Here is a 20,624-nt window from a genome sequence, read left to right on the forward strand (position 1 = left end):
ATGCATGCAGTTGGTGTTCTGTCGTTCTAATGAAAGATTACCCGCTCATGTTTTCAATAAAGAGCGTAGTGAGTCAGAGGAGGACGAAAGATAGAGAAAACATTAAAGGATTACAGAGAAGTAGACGTTAACAACAGGGAAACTAAAAGAGAGGCAGATAAAACAACACAGAGCACTGCTGGTGACTGGTCAAAAGGATGGTGGGTCAAACCTGGATTGACCAATGACAGGCAGGCGGGAATGCATCCCAGACACGACACAAATCACTACGTCCTGGCAGGGGCCAGCCTAAAGCATGCCATGAGGATTCTGCTGAGAGCGTTCGTTAGCGTGAGAGCGGGGACAGGCGTAGGTCAGCTGCAGGTCAGCTGAACAAACCCCTGCACTCAAGAGCAGCCCCTCTGTTTAACACTCAGCTTAACACAGATGATAATGACTCAAATGCAGATGGTGATGAGAATAAATCTGCTGCAACGTATCTCACCAGCCAGTAGAGGGGGAAAACAATTGGGAAAAAAATATTTCAGAAGGAAAATGGCATCAACTTTTGTTTTTCTGTCTTTTTTTCCATTCTTAGCTGAATAACAAATTTTTTATATTTTTTTCATTTTCCCTTAATGCACTAAGACAGACATGCGCGCGTTCTCACGAGCATGTACACAATTTACTCTTACTCACTACGAATGGACAGTTAGTTTCTCACATTGCCGCTTTTCTGGCACACAACAAAGTATATGTGTCGTTAGAGTTATATCATAGAGAATTGGGTTGTTGTTGACCTTTGTTGAAGTTTTTTTGTTGTTATTTTATCTGAGTTTTGCGTGGTTCAGATAACAAATATGTGCTTCAGGTTCACAAGGGAATTCAAATGTGATTGGTTGTCGCCGAGTTGTTGCCCCAACGGGTCAGTGGGCATCTGCATAAAGTTGTGAAGACGGAAATTTATTTTGAAAAGACTGAATGCATGTAACAAGCGTGAATTGACATGCGTTGCTGTACATTCTTAGGAAAATGCATGAAAAATAAGGAATAACTTTTCGTAAGAAGTCATATAAATCATTGTAATGGGATAGGTTGGATTATCTGAGAGGTGGATGGGCCTGTAGTGCATCTTAGTTTCATACAAGAGACTAGAGTTAGAGCTCTGTTGTAGACCAACAATTACTGTTGGGTTGTTTTCAACCTTGACCATGATTTCTGTAACCTAACCTCTACCACACTAACTCTGCAGTAACCATATGTTATCCCTACAGTAGTTTCAGTCTGAGCAAACCTTTTAATTAACATGAACACTTACTGAGAAAAAGTTCACGTAAATCTAAACACAAAAGGGCGGTAGAGGGAGTTACATTTGCAGGTAGCAGCAAGCAGTGCTCAGCATTGGTGTATGCAGACTGCCAAATAGTTAATATGGACTCCCTAGTGTCAGACATTGAACATTTTCATATATAGAACAGCATGAACTCCTGCATGGCTCCATTTGCTATCAAGCTTGGAGTTCAAAATGAGCTCCAGCTGCCTTGACTTCCATCTTATCTTTATAGCAGGCACCTATTAAACGCATGCTGTACAGACATCGCAATGCAGATGTTAGAGAAAGACCCCTCGTTAACTCATGATGTCAATGAAAAAGGATTTCACATCTAAAACTTGACAGTTCTGGAGTTTCAGCGGAGCTTTTGTCAGTAAGCCGTGTTATATATAGCCGTCGCTGTTTTGACCAAAGTCGGCCTCACCACCTCATCAAACTTCTTCACACCATTTCGTGCGACGTGTCTCTGAGGGACACGTCGGCCAATGGTAACGACACGCCTGCAACCAACTGTCATCTGATCGGGCGTCTTCTTTCCCATAATGGATGTTTGTCGAGCTCTCCTTTCCCTGCAGGTTTTTGGCTCAATCACAAGAATAATACACACAAGTATTGGACGTGTCTCACTCCATTTTCTGTCAACTAGCCTCAGATATGCTGAAGAAGTTCTGCATTTGGCTCAGCTTCAGTGTGTCTCTTAATGGAGGTTTTCTTGGCTCCAGAGAGGGCCAACATCAACCTCGCTGCTTCCTCTCTTTGAAAAACAGCAGAAAGCTAGAATGAAGAATGTGTATTTGTCTTTGTGCTGCGAGTCAGTGCAGCTCACCGTTCAACTCTCAGACCAGCCTGTGCTGTATTTGTTGCTCTGGCTGTGATTACGTTGGCAACACACTAGCACACCACTCACTGTTTTCTTCTTGTTTACACTGTAGGACTTGTTTTTTTGGAGATACTGAAAAATGTCTGAGTGTTGTGCAAAGGAGCCAGCCTTGTGGAGTTTTTTGCTCTTTCCGTTGACTCTGCTCTCAAGTGTTTCAGATGACTGTTTCAAGTCAGGCATGTGTTTGTGTATTCACATCTGTACATCTGCTGCAAAGGAAAAATATCAGAACCGCCTGATTGAACATACTTGGAGCAGCTTTTATGATTGCAGCATCAACTTTACCGTATTAAGTAGTTTAGCACAATAGTTTTGTGTTGGTTCCCCCGCATTGTGCCAAAACAGATTTGCTCACTAGTTTTGAGATTTCTTACACTACTCCAGTTAAATTGAGGGGAATGAAATTTAATTTGTAGAGCTTAAAGCATTACACTATTTATTTTTTACAAATTACATTGTGTATACAAGTGTGTACATGTGTGCAAGATGTTTAAATCGTTACCTGTTGGCACTTCTATACATCTGAAAATTGTTGAGAGCACGATCTGTGGATGAACAATTAATGGAGATAATGTTCCTGGAATGGGATGCTGCTGTTGAATCTTCAAGGTTTTTCAAATGTTTAGTCATATTGGCCAATTTGCTGATTTAAGAGATGTTATTTCTGTGCATTGATTCTCAACAAGCTGCATATGGTGTCAGTAACATCAAAGCTTGTTGCAATTTTTGTGGCCATTTTTCTGTCAGTATCTTTCTGGCTCCAGCACAGGAAGATGACACCTCTAGTCCTAAGATTCTGATGTGTGAGTTGTTTTTGCAACTGTGGAAACAGCTGTCAATGAGCACAGCAACAGACCTATTTGATTAACTTAATGATTGGAGATAGGGCAGGAATTCAGAGGCCTTGAGCCTTTCTATGCTTTGAGAATACAATGTTTTGTACTGGGTGACAACAACAAGAGAGAGATCTCAGGAACCTCAGGAGATGCAATTAAAACCTTCTTCATGACTAGACTGCACCAACAATAAGTAAGAAAATATCATTTGTCTTCGTTGGACAATTGGAATATGGCATCTATTGGTAAAATGTTTATTTAAAGGGACAGTTCATCCCAAATCAAAAATACATATGTTTCCTCTTACCTGTAGTGCTATTTATCAATCTAGAGTGTTTTGGTGTGAGTGTATCGGCCGTAGAGATATTTGCCTCCTCTCCAATATAATGGGACTACATAACACTCGACTTGTGGTGCTCAAAGCGCTGAAAAAAAAATACATTTCTATATTGCATGCAGGAACTATGGTTGAAAGAAAATATTTCCTACATGAAACTTCTCCCTTTAATAATGCATTACATAACTTTCAACATAGACCACAGTGCAGCTACACTGGCCTGAGCTGGCAGTTAGACCACCCTCTCTGTGGTCAGCGTCTTACCCCAGAAAGTAAAGCCAGTCTTGGCTGGACGGCTGGCTGGGTCCACACTCTGTGGTTTTATTGGCTCTACTGGGCAATGAAGCTTGAAAGTGGTGTGTGGTGATAGGATGGAGTACAGCACACACTCCGGCTGACGATCATCAGGCTGGGTGATCATTGTTGCTGATTCAGTATCTTAAGTGCTTCCACGGTGGGCTACCCAGCAGGCGTGACCACACAAAAACCCAACTGCACAGATGGTCTATGGCGTTAACTCCAGTGTTCAACTTGGCACCCTGAGCAGTGGTTTTCGGTTGGCATGAATGTGTAATGATGTATTTTTAACCCGTGTGACAAAATATGTCTCAGTTTATTTGTGTTCATGTTATTGTGGTGAGGTAGAGATTAGGAGGTGTCAGGCTTTTTGATTGATCTCACTGCGTATGATTTTTAAATGTCTTCCAAGTCCCAGATAGTTCTCTGTGAGGCTTCGCTGTGGGAGCCATTATAAATAAAATACAAACATGGTTACAATTATAGATTTGTTTGACATTGATCACACTTATGTAATCCACAGTGCACAAACAGAGTGCAACATGTTTTTCCTGGCAGTGGGAAAAGACCAGAGGCTCAGCACATTGCCACATGGAGGCTTTAGTCCAGAAATACAACTTCCTGTAAGTTCTGGCTTTACTGGACCCTCTTGTGCACTTTTCCTAACCCTGTAAATTACTTAAATCAGTGACAGATGCTGTTTTATGTTTAAAGTGGGTTTTGTCATCGAAGTGGCCAGTGCTTGTCCCATGTGCATTCTTTTATTACAATCCTGTTTCACGTGTTGGCAGACTATATTACTCACTGTGCCTTTGGAACCAAATATTAGCTATGTAGCTCACATTAGAGAGGTGCTTTTTATGATTGAGATTGGTTTCTTGAGCCAAACCTGATCAGCCGTTGGTTGACATGACAGGCTGCACCCAAGATAATTAGTAATTTGGGGACATTTTAACATTGATAAGCTTGTTTTCTAAACCAAAAACAAGATATGAGTATTCTGCCACCAGCAGTTACTTTCACTGTTTAACCCCCACTTGCACAGTTTCATATCATTGTAGTTTAAGCTAACTGACATTTTTACTGTGACCAATCAAATATGGACAGGTCGAATGACCGTGTTGGAGCATTATCTCTAGGTACTCTTCTTAATATAACAGTGTTGTAATTGTCACAGTTGTTAATGTAGTTTTTCACATTACTGCTAGCCAAGCTAACTAGCCATATACTAGCTCTCTGGAGCTAATGTTACGCTAATACCACATTCTAAGTAACTATAGCTAACTGTTGATTACTGTTGGGCTAATTTTTGATGTTGTTATGGAAGTTATATACTGTAATCGTTTTACTTTCAAATTATAACAACTTTGACCTTAGTTGCCGCTGACCTTTCAAAGCGCAACCAAGGAGATAACAGCTTTACCTGACGTAGCCACTTTGATGGTGTATACCAGCGCTGTGCTTAGCCTCTGCAAGTGTCTGCACTATAATCTGTACCCTACAACCTCGCAGTGAGTGAACAGCAACTTTATTATCATCTCTTGTTTATGGTAGCAACCTTTAATGTAGGCGAGTTTAGCTCACTGCACAACTGTTTACATGGATGCATAGTGAGGGCACCCCCCCCCCTCCTCCTTCTCTCTCTCTCTCTCTCTCTCTCTCTCTGAGGTTCACATGGTCCGGTTTTACTTGAAATTACCTCATTTAGACATGCCAACACTGGAACATGAGCAGGAGGAGCCAGGGGGTCTCTAGTTCTCCTCGCAGGCCAATAAAGTTAGTTTATGGTTTCCATGTTTTTCTAAATTCATGGATGTGAATGATGGTAATTTAAACGTCTGTTTTAAAGGAGCGCATTTTGTTACTGTAAATTTCGTTAATTTTAGTTGGAAATGTAATGCTCTAGATGGGACTGAAAGCTTTGTAATGTTGAATGCTGAAGATACTATCAAATTACCATATCATGCTTTTTTTTGTGTACATTTTTCAAACCGTGGGAAACTTGATGATTTTAAAACTGTGTTGGTTTGTATTCACGTGTGTAACAACTGATTATCAGGCTGAACTGACTAACCTAGACCATGTTTAGTAGAACCACGGCATATCTATGTCCAGTGGTCTCTTCTCAGCACAATACTGATTAAATGGTTATCCAGGTCATTGGTTCAGGCTCAATTTTACAGCACAGGCATATCAAATAAAAAGCAATCATCTAGTAAAACCATCATGATGCATAATCCTTATTTAGAATGACAAGTGATGAGAGAAGTTTAATTTTGGCGTTGAAATATAGCTTACAATAAATGAATAAGTCCTTAGTGTGTTTGCACAAGTAAACCTTCTTGCATGGGCCTGCTTTAAAAACATTATTTAAGTAGATGCAGGTGCTATTTGAGTTGCATTTTACAGAGTGTTAATTCTTAATTACATTTTTTAAAATCCTGCCCGCCAACACCATCTCTGCTTGCCAGCTCACGGTGGACTGACATCACATCCCTGAAACTTTATAAAAGATGGGACTCCAACTATTTATCTCCAAATCTCACCATCCACAGTGAGACCAGAGGCACACAGTGAACCTCGATTTTAGTCTTTGATGGAAACTGCTGACTGGGACACAAAGAGCTTTTTGATATCCAATCCTGCCTTATAAAGTATCCCTAATACAGTGGCCCATGCAGGTTTGTTTGTGGGGCACACTTGCATGCTTAAAAGTCTGTCTCTTGAGATTACGATGTAGGACCGATTTGTCATAGTCTGTCCTCTTCTATCCAAGCACAGATGGGAGGACAAAACCTGATCTAATCAGCTCCATGTCCACTGCTTCATTAGATCTGAATCCCTGTTTTACAGGCCATCTAACTGTTTTCTCTACCAATTAGGCTGTTTGTGCCTTTTAGCACTTTAAAAAAAAAGCAGCCAGCTCAGCGAACAAGAAATGCACCATAAAGTTGTCCCTCAAGAGTGAACTGTGTTCCACTGAAGGATGCCATTTTTATCCTTTTGCACGCTTCTGTCAACGGATATACCACCACTCATTATTTCCAAATGTTTCACTGTTGTTGTTGCACAACTTCCATGAAACTTCCAACTGTCGATAAGCATGCCAGGGTACTTGTGGGGACTGCAATTTTATAAACTTTGCAGGGAAAATGTAATCTTTGAAAGTTTATATAGGGCATAAAGAGCAGGTGGCGATAGGCAAGATTGCAGTGGCTCTTGAGCAGTATATAAACTTGTTAAAGAGATTTTGCGTCAAAAGATTTTTCATCAAGTAAAAAATGTCAAATATTTTTAAAGTATGCAAATTATACAAAATATGTACAAAATATACAAATTAAGGGACAGTATGAAAAGGATTGGGGTGGGAACGGTGGTTGAATCTTATTCATTAATTTATAAAAGAGTAAGACCCTCCCTTAGCATTTATTTTACACCTCATACCAGCCTCTCTATTTTTGAATAAAGAGCTGCTAAGTTAATGGTTATTACAGCTGCAGAATGAGTGAAACACCCTGGATTCTACTTCATGGAAATACTGTATATGAATTGTATCAGATAATGTTACAGACTGACATCAGATATATGACTTTTCCTCAAATCAACACGATGCCTGAGTCACATAGCTGGCCGTGTTGAGAGACATTTCTTCCAGACCTCTTTCCAAAAGCACATCATTAAATATAAAAATGAAAGCAACATTTGATTATCAAAAAAAGAATGAATCTGGGATGAGAAAAAGTTCAAAGATCCTCCCCTGCTCTCCCAAAAAGTTCAGTTCCATGGATCATTTATATTCATTATGCAACCCAGGGATACACAACAAAATGCAAATGTATCCCATTTGCAACAATAAAAAAAGGCACAAAACAAAGAACAGTTCTGCATTACTTTAGTGCATTTCTTTCTATATTTGCATCAGGAGGAATATAGCAAACCATGTTTGAGCACCAAGCATCATCGATGTAAACACAGAGTCCACCTCCACTCATCCCACCGGAGTACTGCGTTCTGTGCCTTCGGCAAATTACCCCGTCCTAATAATTTGTGTACAGTCTCTAAGTATGTGTTTTAGTAGGCCATATAGTATAAGACTTGAGGGATAATAGCATGCTGAAGAGGATGTTTTCCAGAGACGCTGGCCCATATTGGGCTGCATATCCCAGTATGGTGTTTATGTTAAAGTCTATGACCAAGGCCTTCAAAGGACACTGTTCAGCCTTGTCAGCTTTAGGCAATATGTGTTTTGTGTGCATGTGTGAGTATGTGTAATGAGGGCATATCATCCTGTTCAGACATTCGGTCATGTTATTTTTCTTTAACAAGCCAACATACAGATCTCTGGCGGCTTTAAACCACTGATCTCCTTACTCATCGTGAGTACCACGGAGAAGGTTTCTTATAAAAACACCCGAAATAGCCCACAGAAGACAAAGTTTAAAAAAAAAAACGCAGCCCTTTATTCTTATGATGCTAGGCATGAGGGGATTATGTATCAACTGTTTGCATGTGTCCTTTGATTTGGCTCTACTGTAACGAGGTCCAGATGTTGTAGAGAACCAGGGCCCGATTTAAAGTGTCATAAACCTGTTGGCAGCGAGTGAAAAGAAACATGGCCCAGGCAAGCTCAGCAATTCAGGGACCCTAATGTCTTAGTAATTTGTCTTAGTGGTAACTTCCCCTGTTTGAGAGTGTTTACTTGTTAACATTCCAGTTGGCGGCTGTTATTACTGGGGTAGCTATAAAGGCCAGAGGGGGACACCACGACCACGACCACAGTGCAGATTGTTAGCTCAATTAAATGTTCAACATTGTCTCAAGAAAGAAGCCGGAAGTACAAGTTCTTCAAGCCCAAGCTGCACTGGGGAAGATTAATAAGTATAATTACATAAATCGTATCTGTCTAAATTGCATTGTATTGCAAAGGACAAGGCCATTATTTACCTAAATTCAAGTGTAGAACATGGACACATCTGTCCATGTTCTACACTTGAATTTAGGACATTTAGAACATGCTAAACATAACACATGTTAAACATCAGCATTTAGCTCAAGGCACCACTGGGCCTAAGAACAGCCCGACAGAACCGCTCGCATGGCTGTAGGCTCTGTCTTGTTTACTCTTCCCCTCATTCTTGCTTTTTTTCATACCTTCAACTATACATGAGATATTTTTGAATGGGAATCTTATGCCTAGCCAAGACAGCAGTATTATATGTCTGAATTACGAATTTATTGAAAGTCTTCATTCAAGTGCGTTGGAGTAATGAGGCAAATTAACTCAGGAATGAAAAAAACAAAACATTATTATTATTATTGTGTGTCTGAAAATTGCATTTCATCTTCAGTGATCCACTGTGGTTTGTGGAATATATATTTTTATGTCTGCTTTGGTTTGTTGAGGCAAGTTTTTTAAACCAAATTGTTTCAGTGAGGCTGATTACGGAAATTACAAACTGTAACTTGAGCCACAATTAGATGTAAGTGTACTTTTGACAGTTTGTACATTTGGAGAAAAATACCACATAGTAGTAAGTAACTACTTAAAAGAAAAATATGTGTGTTCCCTTTCGAAATGTGAGTCGAAAGTTCAGCATTTGGCAGCATTGTAATCCGTCAGACTTGATTCAGGTGGAGTAGAGAGGCATGGCCTGTCTGTACCACATCCGGCTGTGGTAGCCACCCAGTTACTGTATATAACATAGTATTAACACTCTGCACAAAGGGTCTTCACACAAAAAGGCTCTAGTCTGTACAGGCTTTCTTTTGTGTTGCCATGGAAGTTTCCAGCCAGGAGTGAGACTGGCAGGCAAGTCTCATGGCAGGTACATGGAATAAGGGAATAAGTGTTGGGAATTTTTTTTTTTCTTTGACTGACTCAGAGTCCAAATGAAATACAGCTGTTTTACAGACACCGCTCTGGACTGCCCCCATCTTTACTCTCTCTGCCTCTTTTCTCGTTGTCGCTGTTTCTCTGCTTTTATTCTTCAGTTTCTCAGCTGTGAGATAATGAACATCGACAAAGCTGAACCACAACTGACCATAACTTCTGCTTAGTATGAGTTATTTGTGCAACTCTCACGCTGGTCACATTCCAGGAGATGCTCCAGGGATATCTATGTTGGTGCTGTTGCTTCAAAACAGTGTCTTTGTTGTATTTTATCAAGACTACTGAGTACTGTATACTTCAACACAATGGTCCTTTGAGTTAGATACGTATATCAGCAGGATAACATGCTCACATGCACATTTTCATATGTTTAGGTATTATGTTTACCATGTTCACATCTTAGTTTAGCCTGTTAGCATGCAAATATTTGCTATCACTAAATATGAAGTACAGCTGATGGGTGTCATTAGTTTGCAGGTAGTAGGTCATAAAGCAAAGCATTTGATAAATTAATCTTGACCTGATGATGGCGCTGTTGTACATGAATGTCGGTACCAAATGTCATGATATCTCATGGATATTTATTTTGTCTTGGTGCATAAACTCAGCCCATAAATGATTATGTAGATACTAAAAAACAGGCCAAAGCTGGAGCTACATGGTTCTCACTTGACAGCTATGATATGTTAGGTACAGTATTCTCCATGTTACCGCTGCTCTTTCTACACTTTTGTTGCATTTATGTACGTCTTGGGAATAATCTGGCTGGATTCCAGTTTGCTGATTGGGACGTCCTGGCTTCCGTCCAGCTCCTTAACTCTCAACAGGCTAAGCCCCCCCCCCCCCCCCTCGTTCTGCACTGGGCCGTTTAGCTAAACGATGTGTTTTCAGTCAGCTCATGACATGTATGTGTCAGCATGTTTATGTACTCTGGTAGTTTATGCGTAGACAGCACGAAGTCTCAATAGCCCTTTGGATATGAAACATGGCACGCTAGTGAGGTACATCATGGGGGTTTGTAACACAAAGCTGAGTAGGCAGCACATGCAGAGAAGATTTTCTTCCATCTAAATGTTCATGACCCTTGGAATTTGCTTTGAAAAGATTGTATATGATGATTTTGATTGTCCAAGACTTGTATGTAGCGTGCTAGGTTATCATCATCAGGATAGACAGTAGGAGTTCAGTCTCAGAAATGTTTACTATAATTTACCATAATTATTACATTATCATACCTTTATCATCTTCTGTGGATGTAATTATGACAAAGCAAGCCATCAAAGAACTACTTGGCCCACATCTAGTATGACTAAAGAACCCCAGTAGTTTTGTTTTCTTTCTGGATTCCGTTTAACAGAATAGTGCAGCTACTTACTTACATCATTACTGCATTGCTTATGCAAAATCCCTATTAGGGGAACAGAAAACACTCCAGTAGGAAAATGTTGCAACCCTGGATGGAGCCACTGGCTGCTCTGCCCAGAATGAGTTACCATGTTAGTTCAGTGGAAGCATCATTGCTGTGAGAAACCTGTCCCTGCCAGGTTCTACAGCCCAGTATGTGATGTTGTTTTCTCAAGAAACTTTAAAGTTGAAGTCCTGACAGTTAAGGCTCTTTCATCTTTGGTTATGATTTTACCATCGTACACAAACGTTTCCCATGATGACCAAATAGCTTGAACCTCCATATGTTCCAAGTCAGAATCTAAAGGTGACGGAGCATTTTCCATTGCTGCCGCCTCACCACGGATTCAGAATTTTACTCCTAAAAAATGTCAGATTCACAATAGAACGTTTTCTAAATTGATGCAGCAGAACCAGAGATTTGGTTTTTTTTTCTTGAAAAACATCAAAATGAGTCCAGTCATCAGCATAATTTGAGACGACTCGACTGATGACAGAAATGTCACGGTGATGCTTTTTACGATTCATGCTCTGTGTTTTACGACACAACCTGACATGTAATAATAAAGGTATGTGAGGGCATTGTACCGAGAAGAATCTGTTGTTTTATGTTGATAGTGGGGGGTTTGTAGAAAAGTTAATTATTGAAGTATGAAGGGCAATAAGTCTGGGTGAAAGAGTTTTGACTGTGAGAAACTATTTGAAATTCAGTGAACCTGAAAGCAGGAGATACACACATATGATACTGCCGCCATGTTCAAACTCTAATGAACACAGAAATGCCACCCCCCGCTTAGCTCTTGACCCAGAACCTGCGAAAGGTCGGCTGCTTGCTGCTTGTTTACATGGTGTGATGTTGTCCTTTAAGCAGCATGTGGTCAGGACCAATGGGGGCGGTGTGTGTGTGTGTGGGGGGGGGTTCTCTGATGGAGCTCGCCACACTGGCTCCCATCATGAGGCGCTCGGCATACAAAAGGACAACAGCGGCCTGCATATCTGTGTCTGGGTCCAAAGCTGGGCCCCTTTGAGGTGGTCAGATGTGATGTTTGCACAGATGTGTGGGTCCAGTACCCCTCTGGTGGTCCGGGCCCACTGCTGGGAAGGATGGAGCCTGTTGTGGCTACACATTCGGTCCCATCACGGGTGACATGACTTAAAGGGACAGAGACAGGCCTCTGATACTCTGAAGTCATGTGAAGATGTCAACAATTGACTTACCCAAACTGCCAAGGGCCATGTTTTGTAAATTAAATCAATGCAAAATGGTGCACAAGCAGTCAAGTGATCAGACAGGTTGTAATCAAACCGCCAGATTAGCTGAAAAAACAACATCTGCTCCTAAGGTAGTGTTATTACGGTAAGGATGGCCTTGGAGCGAGGTGAACAGCGTTACCATGGTTTTGCACTCGGCGGCTCACGTTATGCAGATTAGGAAAAGGGAGGGGTCAGCGGAGGAGTATTCAGTTGGTTGCAATCTGCACCCACACCGCAGGATACCACCAAATCCTACACACTGTCACTTTTAGACAAGTTTGTCCTTACAACATTAAAAGTGTTCGATAAACCGTTTTGTTTTTGCTCAGTCTATTTGTTTCACAACCTTCCCGTCTGATAAAGTGTAACATGTTTCCAGAAATTCTCAATTCCTCTATAATCTGATTTAAGTTTTGTTCCATCTGCACAAAGATCTTTGTTGCCCGTTGTGAAGCACCAGCTGCCCTCTCACTCTGCTCGCCAGAGGCTACATGGTCAGTTCTAATGAAATTGTTAGGGTTAGAACAAAGGATGAAGGAGCTTGCAGGCCGCAGGTACTCTTCTGCTGCGAGCTTCTTACTGCGCACGCGCATCAGAAGAATGAGCTGGACCCGGTCCAAAATTAAAACAATATTTAATGTACTACACAAAGTTCACTTACAAACTGAATTAACTATCAATAGTAATGTTCTCGAGAGCAGAGACCACATACACGCATCTCCTCACAGTCCGGCGCGGCCAGTTAGCTGAAAATGAGAGCTGCAGTAATCTGAGGTAAACTCCCTAAAACATTGTCTTTTATATCCCCTGAGAGTCGGAAAGTGTCCGACACTGTCATAAAACATGTGAATGACCCTCCGTGGCGATTAGTGATTGGCTTCATTTGAATTCTGCCCCCTCCCATTATCGATCCCTTAGCAAAACATCTTGGCTCTTCTCAAAACATCTTGAACTCCTCCTCTCTGTCCTGCTGGTCAGCTTTGGCATTTGACCGTCCCACTGGCCCCATCCTCCATCGATGAGGTCGCCTCCATTTGCTGCTGCATGTCTGACACCTCACTCAGAATCCCTATCTGACCCTCAAGATACCTACAGTGACTATACTTCTATGATTTAATACATTCAATGAGTTAATATACTGTAACATATAATATCCTCTATAAGTAAGAATATTGTAAACCTTTAATACATTCCATATGGAAACATATTGTGACTAACATATTTATTATTGTAACACTTCTACTCACCACTAGGGGTGTTATTAAATCCTACTAATAATGCGTTTAATACTGAAATTCTCCACAAAATCAAGTAAACATCCTGCCTATAGTATGATGTTTAGCATTGTATCACATGGTGTTGGTTGTTTTCAGGACAAAGGATTAAGACTAGTGAACATCTGTGACATGAATGCCCAAAGATTTCACTGCACTGTGATTTTAGGTTGGATGGCAACGAGGAATGACACAGAAAGTGTAATGGTACTGTTTTGTCTCGGTTTCTGGGTCGTATGGCGAACACATGTGCAGCGTTTTTTTAGAGTTTCATATTGAGTAATTTATTCACGAGGGCAAATGTTTTCAATTGAGACTTGGCTGAAGAAAGGCACAGCGTGTCCCACTTTAGACACGCAGAACTAAACTTAGTTGTGAAATGAAAAACAATATCCCATTTTTTTATGAAAACCTTATTTTTATTAACTCCCTGCTGCACAACATTTGAGTTACTACTGCTCAGACCTACTGAATACTATACACCGGTTTATGACTCACATTCTGTTGTATGTTGCAGGAATTCAGGAGGGAACGGAGTGCACCAAGTGCAAAAATGACTGGGCGCTGAGGGCGGCGATTGCACTGCTCTATGTGCTCTGTGCCCTGCTCACCATAGCAGTGGCCGTCCTCGGATACAAAGGTAGGTCTAAACTAAACGGAACTGTGTTTTTCATGTTTCTGCTACAACACTTGACCTAATAACAATTCAATAATTTTACATTCAACACAGACAAATAAGACAACAATAAGAGTGTGTTTCAGAGTCACAGTCGATTCATCTTCACAATTCCATTTCTTTAAAATCTGGTCTTGTCCAAAAGTTCTTTAAAAGTAAAAAAAATATTAAATTGTGCACACTTAAGACATCAATGAGGGATAAGATATCTTATTTTATATTAATCTTCTGTTGTTTTAGCCTAATGTTGGACAGATTGCCCTGAATGTTTGTAAATACATTCAGGGTCCCCAGAGGATGCGTCTTACTGACTTTGGTGATCTCCTGACTTTTCATCTAGCACCATAATCAGGTCACGATCCTTAATTCGACCAATACTTTGGTTGAAGACTAAAAACCTACATTGGAAAGTGGCAAATGTTAGCATGCTGTCATGCTAAACTAAGATTGTAACCATGGAAACATGACCTGTGAAACATCAACCAGTCAACATTGTCATTGTTTGCATGTTTAGCGTGCTGACGCTGTCATTTAGCTCAAAGCATTACTTGTATAGATAGATGTTTGTTGACAATTTCTCAATGAACATATACAGTAAATGAAGGATATGCCCGGTGTGCATTCTTTCTCTATCTTTGTCCTTCTCTCTGAGGTGTGATGAAAGTCAAAGGGTCATATCTCTGTAACAGAATGTAAAACTAAATCCAAACAAGTCAGAGAGTCCAGCCTAAGATTTACCGCTTGAAGGGACAGAACACATGGTTTACTTTCACCTGAATTGATATCTGTTGGACAGCTCCAGATTGGAAACACGGTTGTTTTGCAACATTGTCCTGACTGCAACCCATTTTTGCCATGTCTCCCTGTTTGAAGCAGGGCATTGATGTTGAATAGAAACAGAAAGGAATTCCACCATCAATATGGAATGCACTTTGTGTATTATTCAGTCTCCCACATTTGTGGCCCCAATCTATCATAGAAAACCTCAAAATATCCTTGAGTTCTACCTGTTCCACAGGCGCCCTGACCTGGACAGACAACACGAGGCATTCATCCAGTGAGGAATGATTTTCATCAAAATATGGTGGACAAATTAGGATCTAAATCTGAATCGTGCCCTGTGAGTGCTGTCAGGATTGTTTGGGGTCTCCAGCGTTGGGTCTGTGTTTGCGTGAAGCCCATGTGATTTTGGTGGTTTGGCTCTAATGTCTACCAGATGACCATGCAGCGACTGCCCTGGCTTAACAACCCAGAGGAGATTTTATGGCTTGGTTGCAATTTGTTGCCTCATGAACCACAGGTTGACTCACAAAGGGCTACAAGTGTCCAAAATCGTTTGCAAGAAAACCAGTGAAGGCTGTTTTCTGTGTGTTGTGTTGTTTCCATTCTGCACTCTTTAAGCAGCACATGCAGTAGTTTACCAGCAAACATAAATAGAGCTTTCTGCACTGATCAACATCTTCGCTGCTGTGTCACTGAGTTTGTGCTCCTGCAGCATTGATCAGCATTAATCTGCTGGGCCTCATGTTGGGTAACTGCCGAAGTATGGCTCATAACTTCACAATAGGCAGCCAATAAACCTTACTCAAATTAGCAACCTTATATAACTCCATAATGCTTTTCCAATACAGGACTGTGGGGTAGACATACGTCACTTTTTTAGGGGCAGGTTGTAAGTAGTGAATGTATGGGCAACAAATACAGTATTTGTCACTGCTGAAAAAGATAAAGAAATGAGCATTTTAGAGGAAGAGACCAACACCTCTTTAAAACTGGTTCCATTTGTTTTTGTTGTTTTTTGTCCCAAGTGCATGTTATTGTTTCGTGTTTTTGTCACTTCTGGAATGATAACAGTGAAAGCCAGGGATGTTTTCCAGTGCAGTTTTTGGGCACCCACATACCGAGAGAAAAACAAACAGTGGAGGAGAGGAGATGGACTCTTGTTGCAGATGTGAGGTGGACAGAGAAAGTGGAACCAGACTCAGTGTACCAGTGTGGTATTAATCATGTGTTTGACATTGATTTGTGAATGTACTCTGAAAATCTTTGTTTGGATTGATCAACAGATTGCCCGGTTACAAAACAAACTTAGGAAACTCCACGCAGTTCAACATCCTGCTTTCAAAGTTGCTGTTTGAGTTTCCAGTTATTTACTAGAGAGAAATGAATACAGCAGCACCCTCTGCTGTTCACAATCAGTTTAGCTGTGGAAATTCTGCTTTTTCATGTTAGGTGTGATATTTATGTATAAGTGGAGGAAGAAGTATTGACTCACAAAGGGCTACATGTGTCCAAAATCGTTTGCAAGAAAACCAGTGAAGGCTGTTTTCTGCCAAATTGCCAAAGTAAAGGTAGCAATACCATATAAAATCATTCCTTTAGAAGTAAAAGTACTCATTAAACAGCAGTGTCAATTAATATGTATTGGATTGCCACTATCTATCTATCTATCTATCTGTCTGTCTGTCTGTCTGTCTGTCTGTCTGTATATCTATTTATACCTTCTCGTTCCTCTTTTGTCAGTGGTCCAGAGAATGGACAATGTCACAGAGGGCATGCAGAATTATGGAGGCAAGATCAATGCTGTGGAGACAGACTTAAAGAAACTAGGTAAGTCTCATAAACATAAGATTGGATATCAAATATGTATTTTTTTTTTTTAACCAGCGATAGCTGGGAACAATGTTTGAAATGCAAGGAGGTGCTTTTTGACTTTGACATTTTACCATATTTTAGTTTTCTTTACAGTAACATATTTTTGTGTGTGTCACCTTTTCAGATGATCAGACAGGAGAGAAGTCAGGAAATGCCACAAGTAACATCAAGACCTTCAAGTCAGATCTGGAGGCCTTACAGAACCAACTGAACGATATCGCCCTCAGGGCAACCAGGAACAGGGATTTGCTGGACGGGCTTCAGATCACAGGAGATGACATGCAGAACGGCCACGTCTCCCTGCAGAGTTTTATGCAAGGCAGCGAGGCCTCATTGCGTGGGGTCAACCAGACCTTGACCTCCTACAGTGGCATGATTGACGACCTCCAGACAGACACTGCACGGCTCCAGTCAGAGATACAGGGCCAGGTCAACGTGCAGAGCCAGACCCAGGTTAGTATCAGTGCACTAAACATCACCCAATCCCAGCAGCGGAATCTGCTTGGCACACTGCAGAAGACGGTGGAAGGCGCAGGCCAGGCGGTGCAGACACTGAAAAATGACTATCAGGGTCTGCAGCAGACGGCCAGACAGACCCGGGCTGACACAGAGTGGCTTAAGGAAAAGGTCCAGAACCTCCGGTTTTTGGCAGCCAATAACTCAGCTCTGGCCCGTTCCAATGGAGAAGCTCTGGATGACTTGGGGGCTCAGCTCAGCACTCTAGCCAGCCAGATCCAGAACACCTCCGCTCTCAATGAGGAGCATGGCCAGAGCGTGCATGAGCTGATGGACCACCAGAGAGACCACGATAACGCCACCTCATCTAAGTTTGATAAGATGGAATCACGACTAGACAGACATGAGAATGACATGAACCGTGTGACTGGAAACATGAGCTTTGCCACGCAGCTCCTAGGTGCGATCAGCTCCGACCTGAATGGCCTGAGGTCGTGCGCCGAGACGGTGATGCGACATTCAGACCTGATACTGGGGATGAATGTTAGTGTGACGGAGGTCATGGCAGATAGCAAAGACCAGCGCGCAGAGCAAGATGAGCTGGCAGCCAGAGTGGACAAAGAGGTCAGTGACCTCTCTGTGGTGATGGAGGAGATGAAGCTGGTGGACAGCAAGCACTCACAGCTCATCACCAACTTCACCATCCTGCAGGGTAAGAACACGAGACGCACGTGGTGCGTATCCTGGAAATAGTGAAAAATGTTTCAAATGATAGGATGATTTATTTTTATTTATTATTTCTTCTCCAAATGTACTAAAATAACAAATACATTTACAAATATCTAGTCCTTCCATTAATAATTCCTTTAATAAAAATGTTTTGCAGCTGTTTTTAAAAACTATTCAATTCAGAGTAACTCCCCTCATTTGGTAAACTCCTCCAAATGTTGGCTCTACGCAATGAAAGGATTTAGATCTTAAAGAACCACAATAAGTTCTGGATAACACCTATGTCTGGTCGCTAGTACACTAATACTATCAGCAAAATAATGTAAACTAAAGTAAAAATACCAAAGTAGATAATTTTGAAACCTAGGACATTCGGACAAACTCATCTGCTGTTACTATGTTTCAGGTCCACCAGGTCCAAGGGGCCTCAGGGGGGATAAGGGTCCACAGGGAACAATGGGCCAGCCAGGACAAAAGGGCGATAAGGGAGACAAAGGGATGCCAGGGTTGGTGGGATCTAAAGGAGAGAAAGGTGCTGCTGGACCACCAGGTGCGACAGGTCCAAAGGGTCCAATCGGGGCTCGGGGTCTTCCAGGGGCTAAAGGATCGAGAGGGTCTGGAGGTCGACCTGGAAACTCTGGTGAAAAAGGTGACCCTGGGGCTCTGGGGATTCCTGGTAGGGATGGACTGCCAGGGTTGCTTGGACTAATGGGGCCTCCAGGGCCCAGAGGAGCAGCAGGATCTGCAGGGAACGATGGGCCTCGTGGGCCTGTTGGACCCATCGGCCCTCCTGGTCCTCCAGGGCTACCAGGGATACCTGCGCCTGCACCTTCATTTTTAAAGCCGCCTCAACCCACGAGGCCCGCTATGCTCCCTGAAACCCCCAAACCACCTCAAGCCCCCAAACCGCCCCAACCCCCCAAACCACCTCAACCCTCCAAACCAACAGAGGAACCAAAAGGCTCCGTGTTCCGGCGGATCCAAACCCCAACACCACCAGCACCTGGTGAGTTAAATGTTTAAATTAAGGTGGCCCATTCTAAGTACATTTTTACAAATTCTAATAACATTTGATGTATGATTTTACTTTTAATTTGTAATATTCTGTAAATAATTACTTCCAGGTTGCCCAGCTGAGTTCAGAAGGTTTGGAGACAGCTGCTATTACTTCTCCTCTGGTCCTCAGATGCTCAACTTTGACCAGTCCAACCAGTTTTGTACTAACATGTCATCTCTAATGCTCATTATCAGCGACGATGAGGAACAGGTAAGCGAGATATGAGCCCGATAGTTACTTTAAAACATTCAATGACTTTAAAGAAGGAAACAAACCTAATTTTAAAATCGCAGACTTGTTTTTTTTCTGAACTGATTTTCATCTCAAACATCTTTTGCTCCTCTCTCCATAGCAATTTGTGAGAGATGCAATTGAAGGAAAAGGCTATTTCTGGCTGGGTCTTACTGACAGGGAGGAGGAAAATGTCTGGAAATGGGTGGATGGAACTTTACCAGTTTTCAAGTGAGTAAACCTGCAAAATTGGTTTAACAAATAATTATGAATCTGCAATTAAGCAGATGGAATTACTATGTTTGAGTGATTTCTGACTTGATTCCTGGCTTCATTCTGTTCCAAAACAACAGGCCAACTAACAAACTTCTTGTATGATGCTTCAGCTTTAATACATATTGTTCATGTTGTTGCTCTTAGGAAGTGGAAGCCTGGCCAGCCGGATAACTGGACCCATGGCCACGAAGATGGCGAGGACTGTGCTGGCCTTGTCCATAATGCCAACTGGAATGATTTCTACTGCACAGACAGCATCGGTTTCATCTGTGAACGCGCCTCTGACTGTCAGTACCTTCTGTATATGAGACCTTTTTTAATTATTCTTGTTCTGTGTATTTGTGCGTGAATATGTTTTAAAGTATATCGGTGGCAACATTCTAAATTTTTCCTACCGCTGACAAATCCCATGTAAAGATAACACTCAACAAAGTTTGACTCTCAGTACTCTGAATATAATAATTGGAATATCCTGAAACCAGATGAGCGCTGTAGTTCTTAGCAAATGTTACTGAAACTGTGGTACTCCAAAGTACCTCCAGGAGTACAAGTACCACCCCATTTGAGAAACACTGCATGAATAGTGAGTGCAGGTATTTCTGATCACCAGGATGGTGTAAATGGGATTTACTCTAAATAAACCTCAGAGCCCAGTGACAAAACAATCTAGCTAAAGGTCTGGAGCTTTTGACCACATTGCATGGTCCTCATCAGTAGAGTTTACTCAGTTGCCCTGGAAATGTAAAAGATGAAACTTTCCATGATTCGGAGCCTCTTAGGCCTGACGTTTGTCTGCATCAATCTATGGTGCAACATTTTGATCTGTGTGCACTTCATCATTATAATGAGTTTGCAGATTACCATATTTAGTTTTAATATATCAGCCTGTAAGCACATCATAAAGATGTTAAAATGTACCATATGTGTTCTCTTCACAGTGGACGTTCCCGTTTTATAGCATCCATCGAAGGCAGTGTGAGCTGTCTCTGGGAGAACGGTGAAGAGGCTGAAGTTGAGGTTGAAGATGCGAGGATAATGAAGGACATGAGGAGGAGCTCTA

The 20,624-nt window shown here is 41.6% G+C and overlaps 1 protein-coding gene across 1 annotated transcript; it reads left to right on the plus strand.

Moving 5' to 3' along the window:
* Window positions 1–240: 240 nt before the first annotated feature.
* colec12 (collectin sub-family member 12) lies at window positions 241–20,522 on the plus strand. Its single transcript, XM_076097282.1, has 9 exons — window positions 241–352; window positions 14,002–14,124; window positions 16,684–16,770; window positions 16,940–17,983; window positions 18,407–19,006; window positions 19,125–19,267; window positions 19,410–19,519; window positions 19,709–19,851; window positions 20,503–20,522. Exons 1-9 carry the CDS (start codon window positions 241–243, stop codon window positions 20,520–20,522), a joined length of 2,382 nt encoding a protein of 793 aa, XP_075953397.1.
* Window positions 20,523–20,624: the final 102 nt, after the last annotated feature.

Source organism: Anarhichas minor, unplaced genomic scaffold (assembly GCF_050575085.1).
Source record: "Anarhichas minor isolate MPS153535 unplaced genomic scaffold, ASM5057508v1 ptg000024l, whole genome shotgun sequence".
Lineage (NCBI taxonomy): Eukaryota > Metazoa > Chordata > Actinopteri > Perciformes > Anarhichadidae > Anarhichas > Anarhichas minor.

Excerpts from the sequence above, each read along its gene's own strand:
- colec12 (XM_076097282.1), top strand. The coding sequence starts at position 241 with ATGCATCCCAGACACGACACAAATCACTACGTCCTGGCAGGGGCCAGC. Across the intron at positions 17,984-18,406 it reads CAACTTCACCATCCTGCAGG|GTCCACCAGGTCCAAGGGGC; the intron begins GTAAGAACACGA and ends ACTATGTTTCAG. Across the intron at positions 19,852-20,502 it reads CTGTGAACGCGCCTCTGACT|TGGACGTTCCCGTTTTATAG; the intron begins GTCAGTACCTTC and ends TTCTCTTCACAG.